Here is a 20818-nt window from a genome sequence, read left to right as displayed (position 1 = left end):
ATGGTGGCAGGGCCAGTGGCAGTAGGCTCTGACAGCTGCCACTCCCCCTGCTTCCACAGAATTGCATCCCCAACAGGAATCCCAAACCATGAACTAGATAGCAGGGCTTGTCACAGAAGTGTTGTGCTGGCCCTTCTGACAAGGTACTTCTGGCAAGCCATGGGGGTTAACACTGCCACTGTTCACCACATGACTGAATTTCTGGATCTGGGGGCTGGATCTGGAGGTGTGTTTTAAGACCCTGAGAAGGCCTGTGGGCCAGCCAGCTTGACACCCCTGATGTAAACAATCTATTTGTCATTGTCATTAAGCTTTTGACCAGGAAGGGCTTTTAGCATTTAATTCTTATGGTTGATACTTGTATTAATTCCACAAATATTTATTTACAGTGAACAGTCTAACAAAACCATTGGGATCCTAATGATAATGCATGCTATTTATAGTCCAAATGTTATTGCCTACTGTATTCATGTTTGTGAGAAAAATTCTAACATAAAAACCCTCTCACTGCTCCAATGAAGATTAAGCATTGCAGTTATCTGAGATTTCTGTAACACCTGTGTACAAAAATAAAGAACTCATGACGATGACTACAATCTAATTCTTATCTTGCTGCAGCTCAGCCAGTTGTCAACTTGTTCCCAGAGGAAGTCACAATTGAAAGTGACAAAGAGAAGACCCTGTCATGTGAAGTAAAAAATTTCTATCCAAATTCACTTAACATTAGGTGGGTTAAGGTTTCAAAGAAGCATCAGGACAGTGGTGTAGCAGGAGAAGACATCTGCACAGGAACTTCTGTGGAAAATGAAGATGGCACGTTTAATGTCATCAGCAAATTAAGGCTGCAGCCATCTTTGCAAGATAGTGGAAATGTCTATAGGTGTATAGTGAGTCACAAATCATTGCAAGACAATTTACTTGTCACTGCCACCTTGACTGTGACAGGTAAGCATTCCTGCAGCATCCTTTTCTCTTTCCTTTCAAAACATTACTGGTTCCAGAACACTGCAGCTAGACCCATTTTCTAGGAAGTTGAATCATGTCAACCTTACACTGTCCCCATAGTGCAGCAATAGTAGGTGTCCTTTGAGAGAGACAAACAGGAGAGCTGACCATGCAGTGGCACTCAGAAGCGGCACATCCAGATGAGCGTGCATGTGTAGGGATGCATGTTTGCTGCAGCACAAGTGGTAGCAGCACATATTTGTGCCACTGCTTTGTGCCCCAGGGCATGGCCCTGCGTGCATGCTCCGGCATGCATCAAGTAGTCCCCGGTAGGGAAGAGGAGGTTAGGGCCAGAAACTGTGCTCGCCTTAGCAACCTTACGTGGGATCCTCCTAAGGTAGCAGCAGTGTTGATCTGTCTGCATGAAGCCTTTCTGGCAGCCAGAGCATGGCTCTAGCCAGCCAGGCTCTGTTTCTGGCTGCTGCTGCACACACTGTCCTGCTTTTTTTTTTTTTTGCAGTGGGTTTTTTTTTACACCAAGATCTCCCAGTGTCAAATTTTGGTGCTGTGCTGCAAATGAGCAGTGTGGCAAATGGGTGCACATGTGCTGCGTGTGGTTTGCAGCACCTCAAACAGCTTTGAGATACCACAAACCATACGTGAGTGCTCGTCTGGATGTGGTCATGGGATTGACTTGACTTGCCTATCAGGAGAGGAAGGAAAGCAGAGACACTATTGAGAGCCAATTCTGTAAAGAGAAAGGGTCGATATGACATCAGTGCTGTTTGGGAGGCTCCATGTTTTTGTGGCAGTGGAACAAACAACATTTTAGAGCCTCAGGGAGATTACTGAGTTGATCCAGAGGTGTCTTTTAAGAAAGGGTACTTTTATAAGTTTTTATTGTTTTCATTCCTTGGACTGTTGCTAATATGCATATTTTAAGTGAGCATCCTTAATGATCTTTCTGGTGAAAGCATTTTGTAATTGTGATTTGATGCAACACAATGCGGCTGGCAAGCAGTAGCAGGTCCAGGAATGGGGACAGCCACCACTTCGGCGGTGTTGTGGATGCTCTGAGCTCTCTGCCTGGTCAGTGCAGGCTCCTGCTGGAGCTCACCAGCTGACCAGGGAAGGGTTTTCCCAAAGCACCTGCTTTCACATGGATCCTGAGCCCAGGGAGTGAGTGCTGCTGCTGTTTGCCCTTCCTCATCCCCCCACACCCACCTGAATTCAGCATTGGGAAAGAAGAGCAGTGGTAGCGCTAATTTTCTGGTTGTCAGAGTTGTGAAGGAACTTTGGGTGCACCCTGCACCAAGACCTCACATGCAGCACAAACCAAAGTAGGGTGCAGCTGGGCCACCACAACCACACTGGATCCTCTCCTGCTGGCAGTTATTCTCTGATTCTTTTAGAAATAGGATAGCCAGAAATAATTCTGATTCTACTTAAACTTGCCACATTTCAGATACCATATTTACTCAAATATAAGGCAACTCCCCAATAATTAGATTTTAGACATGGAAAATTATAAATTTGTTATAATATTCCACATCTAGATCTAGTTAATCGGAGGGTCATCTTAAAATTTCTCTCTCCCACCACTGCCACAAAGAAGGTAGTGGCAGGAAAAGCAGCGGTTGGGGGGCAGGTAGCCTGCCCCACAGCCCTTGTCCACCTCCTGCTACTTGTCTCCCTTTGGTGCCTGCCCCACCCTCCCCCCTGCTTAATCTTTGCAGCTTCTCTGGCTCCGTCTCCTTCAGGAGCATGGAGCACTCAGCCATGGAGCTGCCTTTGCTCTGTGCTCCACTTCTCCCATGCTCCACACAACTCTCCCTTCATTTCCTTCACTCTACACATCCTTTCACTTCTGCTTCCTCAACACCCTTTCCCTGTACTCCCCCAACACTGACCGCATGTCCCTTCCATGTGCTCCCCCTCCCTGCGCCGCACATCCCCTTCTTTGGACTTCCCTTTATGCCCTCATTCCCCTTCCCCTGCACTCCCCCTCTGCACCGTATATCCCTTTCCCCATGCTTCCCTCTGCACTGCAAACCCCCTTTCCCCTTACTCCCCCCTGCACCGTGCACGCCTTTTCTCCCGTGCTCCTCCCTGCACTGTGTACCTCCTTGCCCCACTCTCCCCTTGCCCCATACATTCTCTACTTGCTACATGAGCTACCCTGACCCTGTCCTGAGCCACAGCAGCTCCTTGCTTGACCTGTACTAAAATCTAAATAACTAGTTCTCCATTTACATGGAAGATTTAGTCCTCATGTCAGACAAGGAACTTATTGGAAGCAGGCAAAACATAATCAGAATGTTCTTTAATTTTTTTCATTCACAGCCCCCAAGTCAGATGTGGGCACTTTAGCTGGCATCTGTGTTGGAACCATACTACTTTGCATCTTCACGACTGCAGTGGTAGCTTTCATATACAAAAAGTATTTAAAAAGAAGTAAGTAATTTTCAAGCTGCACCTCACTAACAATTCACAAAAAAATGTTTTTGTGAACATTTTGACTTCAAGCCTAAATCTCAGTGAAAAACTAATAGAAAATATTGCATCAGGATGCTCTTTGCTCACCTAGCAATTGTATTAAGGCTAGCTAGGTCATCCAAAATTAGAACCCTTGTTCCTCTACTTATCCAAAACCCCAGTTTCCTCGAATGCTTCAGATGTTCCCAAAGCCCTTTTAGGAAAAAGAGAGGCAGAGTGATTCTGTGCTTGTTGAACACTTTTAAATAAACTAGATTGTGGTAACAAGGAAAAGCAGTAATTTTGAGTAATAAAGGTGTGCTGAACTTATATATCATCCCAAAAAGATTTACTCTTAAAAAGTTGCCTTTTATTGGTTAGGCGATTAAAGAGTATCATTCTAAATTACCCCACCCAAACACATCACCACTAGTAAATGGCACTAACTTAAACTCAATGTAATGAACTGTTTTTATTACTAACATCATTAAAATATTGACACACAAAGGAAGAGCTGTGGTCAAAAAAGAACTCTTGACTAATCTTTCACATACAAGATTAACATAGAAGACTGAAAATAGCTAAACTCTATAGTAAGGTATATTTCAATGATTGTAGTAAGAAAAACAATTGAAGGAACACAATTGTAAGGCAGTGAAATTGCACAGTTCAGTAATAAAAGAATAAAGACAGTACTGCTAAAAATGCTCACTTTGATAATTGCACTGCTGTAATGTATGGATATAGAAGACAAGCAGTTTACTTTTTTTTCCATTCTTGAGTTACTGTATTGAGCTACTTACTAACATTTACATTTTTCCTTACAGTTCCACCAAACATAATAGCATTCACAGGGAATGTGGAAATGAAACATTTGGAGGATTCTGTTTTGTACTGCCAGATTTCTGGCTTTCGTCCAAAATGTATAATGGTAGATTTTTTTCTTAAAAAACATCAGCAAGAAAAAGAAAAAATTTACTCCTGGAAAAGCATACAACAGGACACTAAACAAAGCAGTGAAGGAACTGCTCTCTTGGAGAAGTTCAGAGATTTTCAGTTTCAGTTAAATTTGCAGTCACGTGATAATGGCACTTTTGAAGTTTCATGCACCATTCATGTACGTCCAAATGTTCATGAGCATGACAATGCGGAGCTTTCACTAGAAATTAGTCACGAGGCCCTTCAGAGGGGGCCCACTATAAGAACGACATTACTGAAGGTCAGAGGTAAGCAAACCACTTTGCAGCACATGAAGGGGAGGGAGGCAAGGTAGAGATGCACCTTATACACTAAGGGCATGTCTACATGCGATACAATGTCACTGTAGTGACATGCTATGGCAACGTAGCGACCACGTGAGTCTACATATGACCAGCACCTACTTCACTGTAGTGATGTGCTCCCTCATTATAGTGCACCACTATGGCAAAGTAGCGGCAAAAAATAATTGTGCACCCAGTATATGGTGCAGTACAGGCTGTTACTGTGCTGTGCTCTTCCGGCCCAGGCCTGTTCCTCCAACCCCTGCACTCTGGGTCCTCCAGCCTGTCCCCCACTTTCAGCTGCTGGTAGGGCATGGTGGTGGCAGCAGCGGTGGTAGTGGCATGCTGTCACCGTACCTCCCCTCTCCTCCCTCACTCCCCTCCCTGTTGGCTTTTGTCCTGGCCCGGTGGCAGCGGCAGTGCACTCCCCACCATCATGGCAGGCAAGGACGGAGTCCCACAGTGAGCCCCACCCCTGTTTTCTCATCCTGTCGGAGAAGGGGGCGAACGGGCCCACTCCCCCCACCCTCACCCCCGGTGCTTTGGGACTGATCCCCCCTCTCCCCCTTTCAGGGCTGTTGTCGGGGTGTGGCTGCAGCAGGGCGCTGCCACCTTGCCTCTCCCCCCCACCCGCCTTCCACTCCTGCTCCCCTCCCCTGCCAGCTTTGTCAGGGCCTGGTGGCTCTGCATCCCCCACGTCTGACCCCACCCCTGCTTCTTATCTGGTTGGGGGGGGAGGGGGGAACAGGCCTGTTCCCTCCCACTCTGTCTGCCCCCCCCCACCCCACTCTGTCCCGTGTCCCTGGCCTGGAGGTGCTCTGCTGCGCTGTCTCCTGTCCAAACGCTCTTAGACCACTCCGACTGGTTGTTTCAAATCAGCCAGTCAGAGTGCGAATAAAGCGTTATGGACAGACAGATAGACAGACGAAGGCTTTTATGATATTAGAATAATATAACTTTCAATGTGGTATATTTGTGCATGCGTGTCATATTTTGTACTATTTAATGCTCTTTAACAATAAGAAAAAGTAGCAATGGTGTGAAGCAGGTATAGTAGAGTTGGGTTTCTAGTTTAGCTTTGTCAATGCATCTCAGTACTGGCTGGTAACACCCCTACTAACCCTAGCCCTTGTTTTCCTTGAATAAAGTATATTTAAAGATAGTACAAGAGAAATAAATCAACCTAGAGGTGCCAGAAAAAATATTCTATATAGGAGTCATGGAAAGGTTGTGTCAATGTCAGAACATTTGATAATATTAAGGATATTCTGGTGCATGTTTTCATATTTTCTCAAATTAGATTGTATAACATTAGATGGAAACTCCTAAGTATTTGACCAGACATTTAATAATACAGGAACTTTTAAGTGTAGATTTGTCATTTTAAATTTCTCTCATGATTAAAGCAGCCCTTTTAACTGAAATATGAAGATTTACATCTGTCACCTTTTCTCAAAACCCAGTGTCTTCTCTGTCTTGCTCTGAGATTCCAAAGATCTTGTCTACTGTATTACTGAAAACAGTAAAACTAGTTCTGGAATCACTTGTATTACCTTTAAATTAATAAATTATTTTCCCTACACTAGTGCCATGCAGTCAGAAATACAAACTTCTTTATAGGATAATTATTTTTTGTCTGTCCATACAATTTAGAAGGTTTGGTCCAGAATGCAGATGATGCCTAATCTTGGTTTCATAAACTGAGCAACTGTGTAGCAGAAAGGAATATTAGGTGCAGCTCAAGAGGCACTGCATCAGTCAAGCAAATTTCTGCTCAAACTTACGAGTAGCAGTATGCAGTGCTTTTTATGTCAGAAAAATGTGAAATTAAAAATATTTCAACAGTATAGTGCAAAATACATACCTGGTAGTTTCCATCCAGATCTCTACGAACTTAGGTCAGAGGGCCTCTTATATGAGGCTCAGCATGCACAATTCCCATTGATGGGAGCTGATGGTGTTCAGTACCTGAAAGGAAATGCTCAGTAGTTATAGAATTGGTCATGTATTGTCCATCATATTTTCAAAGTTGATTTTGGTTATTTTCCTTTCTAGCTGAGCCAGATTTGGATCCAGTGCTGTGTTCTACTGATGAGCTAAAACTTGATGAGCCTCTGACTCTGACCTGCAGAATTCATTCTTTTTTTCCTAAAACAATTGAATTACAGTGGTGTAAAGATGAACAAGCATTGGAAGAATCCATCACTAGTGAAGAGACTAAGAGATCAGATGGACTTTTTTTCTATACCACTAATTTAACATTTGTTCCTAAAGCTGAGGATGTTGGAAAGAGATTCACATGCAGAGCAAAACATAGGCACTCACACCTGTATAAAGAATCTTCCTGGCAGCTGGAAAATCTGGGTAAGTTAAAGTACCAAAGCATTATTTAATTTCTTTTCATAGAAATGAATTTGATTAACCATCTTCACCAAAACAAATGTTCTGCTTCTAAGAGATACAATCCTCCTTCTCCTCCTCTGGGTCATGAGATAATACTCAGGTGTTCCTTACTAAAATGCCACCTGTTCAGAGAACCAACACAAAGCATAGAAATAATGATACCATATTTTGAAGAGTTATATAGTGCACAGGTCTCATATTTGTGAAGTTCTGCTTATGCCTGAATTTCATCTGAATGTCATGTCCATGGCAAGAGAAAATGTTAACATATTAGAAATATAGAATCATTGAAAATTAGATTTGGAAAGGCTCTCAGAAGGTCATCTAATCCAACCCCCTGCTCAAAGCAGGACCATCCCCAACTAGATCATTCCAGCCAGGGCTTTGTCGAGCTGGGCCTTAAAAACTACCAAGGATGGAGCTTCCACCACCTCTCTAGGTAAACTGTTCCAGTGCTTCAGCACCCTCCTAGTGAGAAAGTTTTTTTCCTAATATCCAACCTAAACTTCCCTTGCTTCAACTTAAGACCATTGCTCCTTGTTCTGTCATATACCTGACACCTGTTAAGCTCCAGAGCAGGCAAGACCATTGTAGTTCTAAAAAACAGGGTTTACATCAACTAGTTCTGTGTTAAAAATACAAGTTGTCTTGTCCACACTACAGTTTAACGTAGGGGCATGCAAAATGCGCATGTGGCCCTCCAGGCCATTCTATCTGGCCCCTGGGGCCCCTGAAAAATTTAGAAAATTAATATTTATCTGCCCCTGGCTGCCTGTCATGTGGCTTTTGATGTCTTGTCAAAACTCAGTAAGCGGCCCTCCACCTGAAATAGTTGCCCGCCCCTGGTTAATGGTGTGTTGTTTTCTCTTGATGGCAAGGCTCATGTGACCTGTCTCCGAGTGAGATCCTTAGATCCGTTATCTTTCCAATATGCTGAACTCTTTCCTGAGGATGTTCTTCAAAACCCTGCACTTTGTTCAAGTTAGCAAAATACCTTTTCTGATACCAGATTTATAACTGAAATTGTGCGTGTGTAGGTACCCGTGCAGCTTTTATTTATAAATTGACATACAAAGATACAGCATGTTAAAGTCTCCAAAAGAGTTTTCTGGGAAATTGTTTTGAACATATTAGAATAAAAGCACCAGAGAATGGAACAGACTTTCTGTCTCCGACACCTTCTGTCTCTGACAGAAGAAAGTTGCTCTTCCTTGAAGAGTTATTTTATTTTGAATCTCAGCTAAGGTGCAGTTTTAGTCTTGTTTTCAAACTTGTTTTAAACCCTTCCCTCTGTCCAATCACTGTGCTCTCTTCTATGGAAAAGTCCACTGTGAATTCATAAATCAGTGGAAGCCTCATGGAAAGTGTACACTTTGGTTCTGTATCTTTCAACTCCCTAATCATTTTATATTGTTTCTTTTTTCCTATTTAATTTGCAGTACTTAATCCACAAGTTTCAGAAATTGTATGTGATCCCAGTATTCCTGAAGTTGGGAAGTCTGTCACGCTATCCTGTACAATGACTAATTACTACCCAGCAGAGTGTCAGGTGCGCTGGATAAGAGACTTTGAAGAACTTGGCAATGCTGCAGTTAGAATGCAGGACATCCAGCCGAATACAGCAACAAACCTGCATCATAAAGCAAGTTATATCACAATTATGCCTCAGCCAGAGGACCATGCAGTCACATACTTTATGGAAGTTACCCATTGCAGCAGAACTATAAGAAAAGCTTATCCTCTCATGTTAAAAGGTGACTAACTAGCTCTTTTTTGGACAAGTTATTTATGTGCTCTCCTTTGTTCTAATTCACACTGCTACTCTAGGTCAGTGACCTCTTGTAAAGTTGATACATTTTGGATCAGTTTAATTCTCACATTGACATCTGACCATTGGTTATGTTAGGGAAATACTAGGAAGAACAGCAGTTCCCTAAGCTTTCCCAATAATAGCTCAATTCTCCCAACTCCAGAGACCCCAGCCTCACACATTTAAGGGAAGGATGTCTTATGTGCAGAGGGTAAATGTCACTAGGCAACCGTGTCAGGATGCTACTGCACAGTAATGCCGGTTATTGCTCACTCATTTAGTACTTGGTTATGCACTGCACAAGTCAGTGTCTTGTATAGACGCAGTTACTAAAGGCAGAATTAATCTGGGAATTTCAAAGCTTCTCAGGGGATTTGGAAACCAAATTCTCATGAGTTTTAACAGGAATATGGCATCCAAGTCCCTTACATGGATCTGAAAAGTCTCAGCCTTATGTTTCAAGCCTATGAACAACAAGAAAGAATCAACATCTCTTAGAAGTTATTCTTTAAAAAGTCATTGGCAGGGAATATAAGCATATGAAGTATCTCTGCATACTTTATAAAAAAGGTAAAGGAGTTATTCCTGAGAAAAGTAGTGAGTTGAATAATCAGTTAGATAGTGTAGGTGTTTATATGGGAAGCTGGGAATTTAGCTGTCTTGTAATGCATTAAATCCACCAAAAGAAAAAAAAGTGTCTCATGTTTAGTAAATCTTTGGTAACGCTAATCCATAGTTTTCTGTCTTTCAGAATCATTAGCTAAGCAACAATAAGGTCTGTTTGATTAATTTTCACATCCTCCTCTGCATGTCTCTAATACTGACACATATTATAGCATATCTATATTTTATTTTTTCCTTAAAGAACATATCTCTTTACTTTTCAACCTTCTGCAGGTTTTCCAAAGGTTACAGGTCCTGTTTTTCATCCAAATGATATGAAATATGGAGACCCATTCTCTGTAACCTATGAAGTGATGGATTTCTATCCCAAGGATTTTCAAGTCCAGTGGTTAAAGGAAGAGGATGAAATCAGGAGTGGTTCAATCATGGAGGACCTAAAACAGGACTCAAAAGGTTGTTTCCACACATCTTGTAAATTTGACCTAACTCCCACTGCTTTGGATTATGGCAAAAAGATTGTCTTCAGAGTGAAGCATGAGACTCTGACACAGCCCATTACAAAATACATGTTCCTAAAACTCCCAGGTATGTATATGAAGTCATTGGATCCTTTCACTTTAGTGCATGATAGAATTTAGTGCATCTGGACTTCTGTCCATTACCCACAAATATATTTTTCCTTATGGTCTATCCAATATTACTCTATCTCCCCATGACAGGAAGTGACCCCACAAGAGGGCAGAAAATGTTTCTGCTCTCATTCCCCCACTTCCTCCTTCCAAGTACAGGTTTAGGTGTTATAGCAGCCCAACAGCAGAGGCAGCTTAAGAGATCTTGCCTACACCCCACTTCTGGCTACTTTTTGATGTACTACTAGTGCATACAACACTTCATGCAGACATCTCCACTTGGAAACTTTTTTTGCCTCTGGAACTCCCTATGTGGATTGTGACTGACAAAAACTAAGATAAATCCTGACTGAATTTAGCTGAGGGGGGTTTATGTTGTATTTATCTAGAAATTCTGAATTCCAAATGGGAGAAGAACCTGAGATGCTTTTCTGTTAAATGTGTTAAGAAGAAAGACCCACTTTTTCAGGCCTTGTCTATATTAAAGAACAAAACAAAACCACAAACAAGAAATGATTCCCCCCCTCCCCCCCAAAAAAACCCAACCCCCCCCCAAAAAAAACCCCACAAAAAACCCAAAAAAGAATGTTTCCCTCTCTCATGAAATGTTTGGGTTTCACCATTTCAGCAGCCTGTTAGTATTTTTATCAGATATATTATGTTTAATCTGACCACATGACCCCCAACTCTGTTTTCCTCAGGCATCATTTCTAAGAGGAACATTTTTACTGGGTCCATTTACATGTGCGCTTTACTGCAAAGACTAATTAGCTCCACAGTAAAGTGTCACTGTCTACACATGCATCAGTATTGGGATCCAGTAAATTAACTAACTCCATCATCAGATAGTATTATCTCCGTCAGTACTATTTTACAATTGAGTTCTTGTGTGCCAATATGCATGTATACATGGTGACAGAGGATGGCTGGGGCACAATGTTGCTGAAGTGCAGGGGCTGCCTACTGCCTAGCCCTGAACTTTAGCACCCTCATGCCTCAGCCAACCCCTCCATTGCCCAATGCCACCAACTAGAGCCTGGGGCTGATTCCCCAGAATCTCTATCCAGCCTGGGAGTTGCTCTTCCTCCCCTCATCCCCTGGTTCACAGTGGTGCATATAAATGCCCCCACTGGCACATCAAGACATTTCCTGCAGAGCTGCCTAATTAGCTCTGCAGTAAAAGTCTCAAGGTCTACACTGGTGGTCCTATTAGGCCACAGGAAACTAGTTAGCTCTGCCACAAATTTGTACTTGTAAATACACTTGATCCCTTAGCCTGTTGAACTGGGTCAGAGCAGCTTCAGCCTGGCAGGTTGACCATCAGGGCCCCTGCCAGTTGAGGCTGCTCCAGCTCAGCTCAACATGCTGCAGTCTTGGGAGCACATGATGACATGGTATCCAGGAGCAAAAAAAAACTTTGGCATGATAAGCACCAGAGTTTATTGCTTGGTATTAATTTAACATGCAGATGCATCCTCTGGGCAGATCTACACGTGCTATTAATGCACTTTATGCTTACTAGAGGCATCTACCTATGCAAATGCTGCTGCAGGGGTTTACTCCAGAGTAATCTACTCTGGAGTAAATCCACCCTGGGCAGGCATTTGGGAACAGATTTGCTGCTCCTGGTAGCAGTTTGATCCTGCCCCCTCTGGCCCTGCAGTGTTCCTGCTGACTGCTGCAGAAGGCCCCTAGGCTCCCCCTGGGTGCTAGCCCAGGGAATGGCAGAGAGCACAGGGCCAGGAGACAGCCATCTCCTGGCTAGTGCTGTGAGATTTCTCCCTGCCCCCAGGAGCTGCCTGCTGCTGGGGTGGGTTCTGGTGGTGGAGCCTGCGTGGGGACAATGTCCCTCTGCCCCGGTAGCAGGGAGCTCCTGGCCTCTGTTCTCCAATCAGGGGAAGGGGGTTTGGAAAGAGCTGCAGGGGAGGGGCAGGTCCCAGCCCCCTGCCCCAAGATTGTGGTGGGGCAGCTAGCAGTGAGCAGTCCCAGCTGGGTGGGGATTCCCCACCTGGGTGGAGAATCCCCACCCAGCTGAGGGCTTGCTGCTAGCTGTCCCACCAGCAACTTGGAGCAAGGGGCTGGGACCTGCCCCTTCCAAGCCCCGTGCCTTGATTGGCCAATCGGGGCACAAGGCTGGGAAAAAGTTGCAGGGCTGGGACTACCCAAGACTGGGACATTTTCCAGCCAGCCCCAGGCTGCACAGGGAAGTCTGCATGTACAGCTGGCTGGGTATTGCCCAAAATGGGACAGTTCCTTGTCAGCTCCAGGCTGCACATGCAGTCTTCCCTGTGCAGCCCAGGGCTGGCTGGGAACTGTCCCAGTCTAGGGCAGGTCTGAGCCAGCTCCAGGCTGGCTGGGGAACTCTCTCCATACAGAGACCTCCTTGCTCCAGCTCTGCAATCATGATCACAGAGCAAAAGCTGGGAGATTGCTCCCTGCCCCCGCTCTGTGATCGCAATTGCAGAGCAGGACCTGGGAGCTTCCTGCTGCCAGGGCAGGGGGACATTTTCCCCACCTGGGCTCTGGTGGCCGAGCCTGCCCTGGCAGCTCCTGGGGGCAAGGAGTAATCTCCTGCCCCCTGTTGCCTGGCCAACAGGGAGCAAGTTTGTCCCACCTCCGGGGTAGCTGCCTCCCAGCCCTGTGCCCTGATTGGCAGGTACTGGGGCTAGTAAATAGTCCCCTGCCCTGGGTAGGTGCCTATTTCTCTGTACCCCATTTTCATCAGTAGATCAGAGTGGGGGCTGGGACACTGTCCCCTACCCTGGGCTGCTGCTTGCTCCCCAGCCCCCATTCCAATCTGCTGATCAAAGCAGGGGCTGGGAAGCAGGCAGTTGCCTGGGGCTAGGGACAGTGTCCCAGCCCCCTACTACCTGGGCTGACCAGGAGCAATTTGCTTCCAGTCAGCTGTCTACATGTGTGCTATTGTGCAGTAGTTGCTGGACAGTAAATCTCCTACCTGTATCTATAGGTAATAGCCAACTGCACAGTAGACTAATTTACTGCACAGTAAATGTTGTGTATGCATAGATGGTGATGCTTTACTGTGCAGTAGATTACTTCAGAAGGGTCTGGGGCACAGGCTGAATGAAAATGGGTGCTGGTCTGAGATTTGTTCAGTCATAATCAGTGTGCTAACAAAGTACATTGCATTATAGGGCCTTATTTATGCCACTAGGGAGAAATAACCTGTTGGCACAACTATTTAATACAGGATTGAATCCCCCTGCTTATCTCAGTAATTTAAATTTAGGGGCTCTCAACCTTTGGCCCATAGGCCAAGTCTGTCCTTCAGTGCCTCATCGTCCTACCCACAAGCCATGGCCCTGCATGCTAGGTTGGGTGTGCAGGGCCCAATAGTGCATAGGGCTGAGTGGAGGCAGCACGAGGTCCCAGGGCCTGCACAGAGATAGTGGAGAGCCCCAGGGCCCAATCCTGGCATACAACCTGATCTCAGCGCACTGGGGCCAGCTGGGGCAGCATGGGGCCCGAGATGGGCAAATGGGCCTGATCTGGTACACAGGATCTGATCCAGCCTGTGGGCCAGCACCACACCACTTATCTGGCTCACGGGGCCAAAGGATTGAGTGTCACTGCTGTAAAATGTGCAATATATTGCAGCTGACTTATACAGGATCAAGGCCAGGTGCTCAATGACACAGGAAAAAAAAAGTCAGACATAATTACCATGGTCTGCACACTGCTTGACAGCTGTGGTAGGGGTTGAGCTGGTTGGGACAATGATAGTGGCTGGGACAGCAGTGGTGGCAGCTGCCATTTTTGTCCCCCCCTCCTCTCCAAGGGGATGCCTGGGGCTGGGTTCCTCTTTGTTCACTACTGGCTTCAATGCTTCTCCTTTGGTTCAATTTTTCTTCTCCCTGATAATCGCACTAATATATTTCACCAGGAGTATCTTATCTCAGTCTTCCTAATGGAAACTTTGCCCTTCTGTTTAGCAAAGTCTCCTACCGTTTCTGAAATAAGAGCAACTCCTGCCCGACCAAACGTTGATGAGACCATCTGTCTTGAAGCTTCTATATCTGATTTTGCACCCAAGGATATAAAAGTTGCATGGTATAAAGACTGGATGAAGTTACAGGAAGACAATACCCTAAATCCTCAAATTGCAAGAAATGGTTTATGTTTCTATGTGAGCAAGTTACAATTTTCTCCAAAAGCATCTGATAATAAAACTTCTCTCAGATGTGAGGTTATTCATCTAGCAACTCATTGCTTTATAGAGAAATTCTTTGAATTGAAACTCAGAGGTAAGTCAAGTTCTTTAAGAGCCAATTTAAGTGCAAAAAGTACCTTACTTCCTGAGCCCACTGATTTCCACTACACAATGCATAGAAAATTACCAGCAACTGGCCTAAATAAGAATGAATTGCTACAAAAATATATATATGCTTTTTAGCAAAGATTTTGCTTTCCTATTGATACCTTATCTACCCCTATGGTAAGCATATGCTTATTATGACAAGGTACTTTAAGTACAGAGCATCAGGGGTGAGAAAAAGGCTGTGTACTTGCTCAGAACATGGGCACTGACTTCAGATAATGAACAGTGAATCCTCTTTAAGGATACTAGTTGTCAGTGGACACATCTACACGAGCAATTAATGCACAGCAATAAACTGCAGAGCTTATTGCTCTATAGTTTGTTTGTGCTGTGAAGCTCATAGACATGCAGCTTAGATTTGTACCTGGACCACAACACACCGAGTTAGGTCATAGCAGCTTTGGTTGCCAGGCCCCGGGGGGCAGACTGCCAACCTGGGGCTGCTCCAACTGGGCTCAACCTGCTGCAAAGGGGCTGGCTGGGGCACAAGGGGGCTTCAGTGTGGGATTAGCCAGTAGGTAGCTCCTCGTGCCCCAGGCAGCCAGCTCAGCATCTGCATGTGTGCTACTGTGCACAAAAAAAAAAAAAAATAAAAAATAAAAATAAAAATAAAAAACCCACTCTGCAGTATTTACTAGTCCTACCCTGCTGCAGAGTTTATTAGTTTCCTGTGTCCTAATAGAGGAACATGTGTAGACACTGTGGTGTTTACTGCACAGTTAATTAGTCAACTGCACAGTAAATGTCTCATGTAGACAGAGCTGTCCCTTGGGTAGGGCAAATTGGGGCAACTGCCCAGGGTCCTGCAGAGCAGCTGCAGCCCCTCCTGCAGGGTCTGCCAGGAGCTGGTGGTTCAGCCCCACGCTGCGGATGAAGTGTCCAGCCGCTTGCTGCCACCCCCCCTACTGCATGCTGCCTGCCGGCTTCACATCCATTGAAGAGTGGCTCGTTAGGGGCACACAGGATCTGCTTGGCCCCAGGCGCCAAATGTCATTGCTACAACACTGCCTTTGCAGGGGCCCCATGGCCCTGTGCAGTCTGAAAGAGGCTCTGCACAGGCTGATTTGTCCCAGACCCTGCACCCACCTAGGGTCAGCTCTGCATGTAGATACTCCCAGTATTATGCAATTAGCAGCCCTGAAAACTGACTCACTTCCCACATTTGCAAGGCTGCTAATAAGTGTCCCAGAAGTAGCTATTAGAAACTTTGAAAATGGTGGGAGGTAGAGACTTCAGGGCTGCCAGTTCCACAGCATGGATAGTGCTGTGTACTTAAAGAGAATTGTCTACAGTCCTGTCGATGCTATAGTATTAGGAGCTCTGAGACCGACTCAGTCCCATTGTTTTTGAGGCTTCTAAAAACAGCATGTTGCCACCTGTTTCCCCTTTACTGTTTTCTGGTGCAGTTGCTCCGAGTACAATTTAGGTTATAAAATAGGCTGAAAGATCCTATGGATTTAAGTGGCTTATGCATTTAACCAGTAATAGATGTTAATAACAGATAATAGGCAACAAATTGGGACAGGCATTGTGTTATACAGTGAGGCAAACAAGGTCTCACTCCAGCATACATATAAGTGGGAGTACACTGTATAAATCAACAGAATATATTTTCCTAATTTACAGATTTTTCAACCAGTACTGGAGATCTGTCCACTCTGACTACAAATCAAAATCACGAAGGATCATTAACAAGTAAGTATATTAACACACAGTATTATTTCTAATGTCCAGATTAGTTCCAGAGCCCCATGCTAACAGTGGTCTAGAACAGGGGTAACCAGCTTGGGTGTCACAAGTGGCAGCCTCTGTGTAGCATACAGGAGACGGGAGAGGAGAGGTAGCACAGTTCCAGCTAGGGCAGGAAGCAGAAAGCAAAGCAGCAAATCAAGCAGAGAGCACAGGGCTAGGAGCAGAAAGCCGAGCAGCAGATTGAGCAGGATAAAGGGACCAGAGGGACACCTGGGGTGGATACAGGGGTAATTTGTAGCAAGCCCACCCAAAAGTCTGGCCCTCACTGGTCTAGAACACTGTTTTAATTTTCTCAGGCACAGTAGAAGGAAAGACTTATGGGGCATGACAGGAGGCAACACTGTCTGTGTGGCAACATCCCTTCTCTTTCCCCACAGGAGGCCCTGTGATCTATGTGTAGGGAGGGAGTGGGGCAGGCTAGATGTGTACCGTTTTATCATCTAGACTGCATGTAAAGAATTAACACAAAAAAAATTAATACCACCCTGACAAATAGCCCTTTTGGCTATAGAAATCCCTCAAAGATGGCAAGAAACAATTCTGGGGTCCATGAGAGGCAGGGCAGCTGATGGGGCCTGCAGAGGCCAGAGAAGAAATCTGAACACAAAGAGCTTCCATATGGATGGTCTTGACTTCCAATGTACCCACCAGAACTCAATAAGGGGAGCCTAGGCACTTTTGGCCTACACCACTTTGTCTTTGGTTTATTTAAGTGCCTTTGAAAAGTATCAATGATATGTAAACAGGAAGAAATAGGATTGTTAAAAAATTACAAACCCTACCAATCGAACACAGTTTAGTTAGCGAGTGTGGCCAGTTAATTAATACTATTTATTGCTGAGGGCTTTATTTGTGATCCCATTATCTGTCAATTCCATTTTAATCCAGACCCAAGATCCTCTATTCTTGAAAGAGCTCCTACCCTGACAATACAGTGCCTTACCAACAACCCAAAGGCTGGTGAGAATGTAACACTTCAATGTTTTATATATGGAATAAGTACAGACAACACTTATGTTTCATGGTATAAGGGAAGATATCCTATTGAAGAAGGAATAGAGAACACAGACTGTGAGGATAAGCCTGGTTTTACTACATCTGTAAATTTTAAAACCAAAGGAGATGAGAAAGAATGTAAGATTAGGTGTGAAGTTGTTACTGAAGATGAAACTTTTGAAGAAACCTACACCTTAAAACTTGGATGACCTCCATTGAGTGAAGATCGTAAACATCACCACAATTATCACCATCTGTAGACTACTCCTGTTATCAAAAGACAGGAATACCCAGTTACCCGTGAGGGCACACTTCTCACAGGAGGGCCACTCTCTCTCTCTCTCTCTCCAGTCTCTCAGTCCTGATCCTCAAGGGAAACTTACACAACACTTCCCAGAGACAAGCCTATGAACTCCCTTTCATCAACCTCCTGGATACTAGAGATCATGGACTAAACATAGACATTGGATTTTTGACACATTATAATCTGCCTGGCAACTGACTCCCCAGCCCAGCCCCTGGCTTCTTTACTTTTCACTCCATCCACGAAGAGCACACACCAGCTGCTGAAACCTCCTTAGCCTGATGAAGGGTTTTTGAACCCAAAAGCTTGCTTAATAACTATTCGGGTTGGTCTAATAAAAGATATCAAGTTCACCCAAGGAACCTTGTCTCCCTTTGAACAGTATAGGCTGAGGAGTCTTCAAGGCCATCCTTTTCCACCAAAATAAAAAACCAAAATCCGTTTAGGCACACTTGAGAGAAGGTGGTGGGCAGCCCCAAAATAATGACAGTCATCCCCACGGTGCAGCACCCCTATCTGGAAGTACCCATGACCCTGGTTGGGCAGACTTCTTTGGCCCTCAGTCTCCTTAAGAGATGTGGATCAAGGTAGGCTTAGACCTCACCCTTCCACCAAAAAAAATCTATTCAATTGCAACCAAAATGAGGCCACAGGCAGCCCTGAACTTGGGCCTCAGCCTGCTGGGGTTAGCAGAGTAGCTGTGGGGCTGTGGCAGGGGGCCTTTTAGCCAGCCTCATGCTCCCCAAGATGGTGGCTGGACAGCCTTACAGGAAAAAGGGCCACGCCTGGGGCGCTGCTCAGTGCCCTGGCCACAGTTTGCTGGGACCCATCTGCATCAAAGCTCCAAGTGCTCAGAATTAAACATGGGGTGGAATCAGGGCCCAGTATGCCCAGCCCTTCAACTTTCCACCCTAGAGCCCTGGCACTGGACAGGTGGGCTCAGGAGTCCATTGGAGCTCAGCTTGCTGTAGGAGGGCATAAGACAAGCCTGACCTTACCCCCTCAACTGACAGTAATTAATTCACATTAAAAAGCCTTAGATGGGGTTATTGCACCATACCTACTTAGCAGCTGGGCACCCATAGTAGGGCCAGTCAGGCTCTACAAAAATGTGCCCCATGGGCTCAGAAGCCTGCCCAAGTTATTCTTGTGTTAAGGCGCCGGGGGCGGGGGGTGGAAAACCAAAAATAAATCTTCTGGCACCAGAACACAAGCACCTCCACCCAGCCACAGGAAGATGGGGACAGTCTTGGCTCAAGAATAAAGTAACTGCAACACCAAAAACACAGAAGCCAACAAGAAGCCTGACTGAGTAAATTTCTCCCCTAGGTCCTCAGATGTAACAGGCAGATGACAACACCTGTGTTACCCAGAAGGCTCTCCTGAAGAGCTCCTGGTGTCCTTGCTTGTTGCATGGGCACCCCTGCAGGAACCTCTGCCCCATTCAGGAGGTCAGTCAGCCTGGAGCTCCTGGCCTTTCACTGGGCAGCTATAATGCAAGTGCCAGAGATACCACGGTGCAAGACTCAATAGCTCTCTCACTGCAAGTCCATATGTAGTGTGAGCCAAGGCATCCTGGAAATGTGAAAATCTGAAACTTGAAAAGTTGGGCCTCATCCGAGTGAGTCCCCAAGCCAGATGAAGAAAGCTGAAGGAAGGTGCAAACACAGCACTTTGCTCCCTGTAGCCTGAATGCCCAGGTCTGGAGTCAGCAAAAAGCCTGCCTGTCTGGCATGTTCTCTGGGCTTCTTTGCAGCCAAGACCCCTGGGTCTGTACTGCACGTGACCCACAGTAAAACAAAGAGATAGTGAGGGAACTATTAAAGGGCAGCTTGTGATCTGAACAGCAGATTTTGGGTGTAATAAACAAGTACTCAGAAGTCCACAAGGGGGACTTGTACAGACTGAAGATCAGACACCCACAGCCACACTTGAGCCCCCAACTTTTCGAACAGAAAGCCAACACTTGGCTGCTAGGCCACAAAACAGGACAGCTACCACAGGTTGAAGGGTAAAACTACCATGAACCAAGAACAGATTCAGACGCTGGTCACAACAGCATTATCATAATTTAAAAACAATGTTTACAAGGCATGTCAGGGGGCCTTTTACTCACCAAAGAGAGGCAACAAGCAGCCACAAGCTCCACGCTTTACTGGTCAGCCTGGTGTTGAGCCTCAGAGATGCTATGCAAGCCCATAGGGGTGCTGGGGCTCAAATGGTCTCGGTTGCCCCAAAACTGAAAAAGAAAAAATGTATTTTATCCACACCAACTCTCCCATCCCCAGAGACATTCCCAGGGCTCCCATTGAAGCATGGGGTAGAATTTGGGGCTTGGCGTGACATGCCATGCCAAGCCCTGCATCTTTGCAAGCCTGAACCCTGGCACTCTGGGGCCCCATCTCAGCTTGACATGTGTCAGGGTGGGGAAGGATCAGCTTCAGAGATGCTTTGAAAGCCCTAAGGCCTTCTTACCTGCCAGGGCCTCAACCCTCTCGGCTGCCACAAAACAAAACAACTCTATAAGAGGGCCCTCTGCCTGGCAAAAAAGAGCCCATAACAGTCCCAAACTCCCCTTGTAGCTGCCAGCCTCACACTGAACCTCAGAGATGCTTCGCAATCCCCCAGTCCTGCTGCCTTCTTACCTGCTAGATCCTGAACCCTCTCCGCTGGCCCCAGACTAAACAAAACAAAACAAAGCAAAACAAAACAAAAAAAACCCAAACACACACCTTATCCCCCCCACCAAACATTTGGCCACATCGACTGCCCATCCCTACACACATTCCCAGGGCTCCCTTTTGGCCACCAGCTTGCAACCCAGGCCTTTCTACCACAGAAGAGGTCTCCACAGGCATCTCCCTACTGACCCAGGGCTCCACCTGTCACCAATCATAAAAAGGCACGCACCCCACCACTTTTAGGAGCCCCCCCAAAAAGTAAGGGGCCATGTAAAAGGGCTCTCTGCCCAGCAAAAAGGGGCCACAAGGTACACACACTAAGAACCTCCCCCCAGATGAACTCAAATTTTCATCCCTCTAAATCAACTTCCTCTCAGAAGAGGGAGTTCTTCACCCTTATCCACCATGGTTCCCCTGACTGTAACTGTGACTGTGACTTCCACAGTCACCTGCCTAGGAGCTCACCTTTTCCCACCCAAAGTGAACTCTTTTGGCCTGAGAGCAAGCCTTTCAGGATAATAAGCCCCTTCTCTTCCAGCCAGCCAGTCCTGTGGCTCAGCCCCAGCACAGGGGTTTCTCATTAGCCCTTCCTGTCCTG

The 20818-nt window shown here is 45.7% G+C and overlaps 1 protein-coding gene and 1 long non-coding RNA gene across 4 annotated transcripts in view; one reads left to right on the top strand and one right to left on the bottom strand.

Moving 5' to 3' along the window:
• Positions 1–17892, top strand: part of NCR3LG1 (natural killer cell cytotoxicity receptor 3 ligand 1) — a 27735-nt gene extending 9843 nt beyond the window's left edge. For all 3 annotated transcript variants that reach the window (XM_019477125.2, XM_059722623.1, XM_019477124.2), the window contains 9 exons: positions 619–945; positions 3289–3399; positions 4248–4646; positions 6738–7046; positions 8525–8839; positions 9793–10104; positions 14102–14413; positions 16114–16182; positions 17128–17892. In XM_019477125.2, coding sequence (XP_019332670.2) covers positions 619–945; positions 3289–3399; positions 4248–4646; positions 6738–7046; positions 8525–8839; positions 9793–10104; positions 14102–14413; positions 16114–16182; positions 17128–17444 — 2471 coding nt within the window. In that variant the 3' untranslated portion in view covers positions 17445–17892. The remainder of the gene's footprint in view (positions 1–618; positions 946–3288; positions 3400–4247; positions 4647–6737; positions 7047–8524; positions 8840–9792; positions 10105–14101; positions 14414–16113; positions 16183–17127) is intronic.
• Positions 724–20818, bottom strand: LOC109280554 (uncharacterized). Its single transcript, XR_009460011.1, has 4 exons — positions 20686–20818; positions 19656–19778; positions 6547–6650; positions 724–795 (listed from the first exon to the last, which is right to left on the bottom strand). It is a non-coding gene; the product is annotated as an uncharacterized LOC109280554 (long non-coding RNA).

Source organism: Alligator mississippiensis, chromosome 2 (assembly GCF_030867095.1).
Source record: "Alligator mississippiensis isolate rAllMis1 chromosome 2, rAllMis1, whole genome shotgun sequence".
Lineage (NCBI taxonomy): Eukaryota > Metazoa > Chordata > Crocodylia > Alligatoridae > Alligator > Alligator mississippiensis.
Note: the sequence above shows the minus strand (reverse complement) of the source record. Positions and strands in the feature narration are given on the sequence as shown.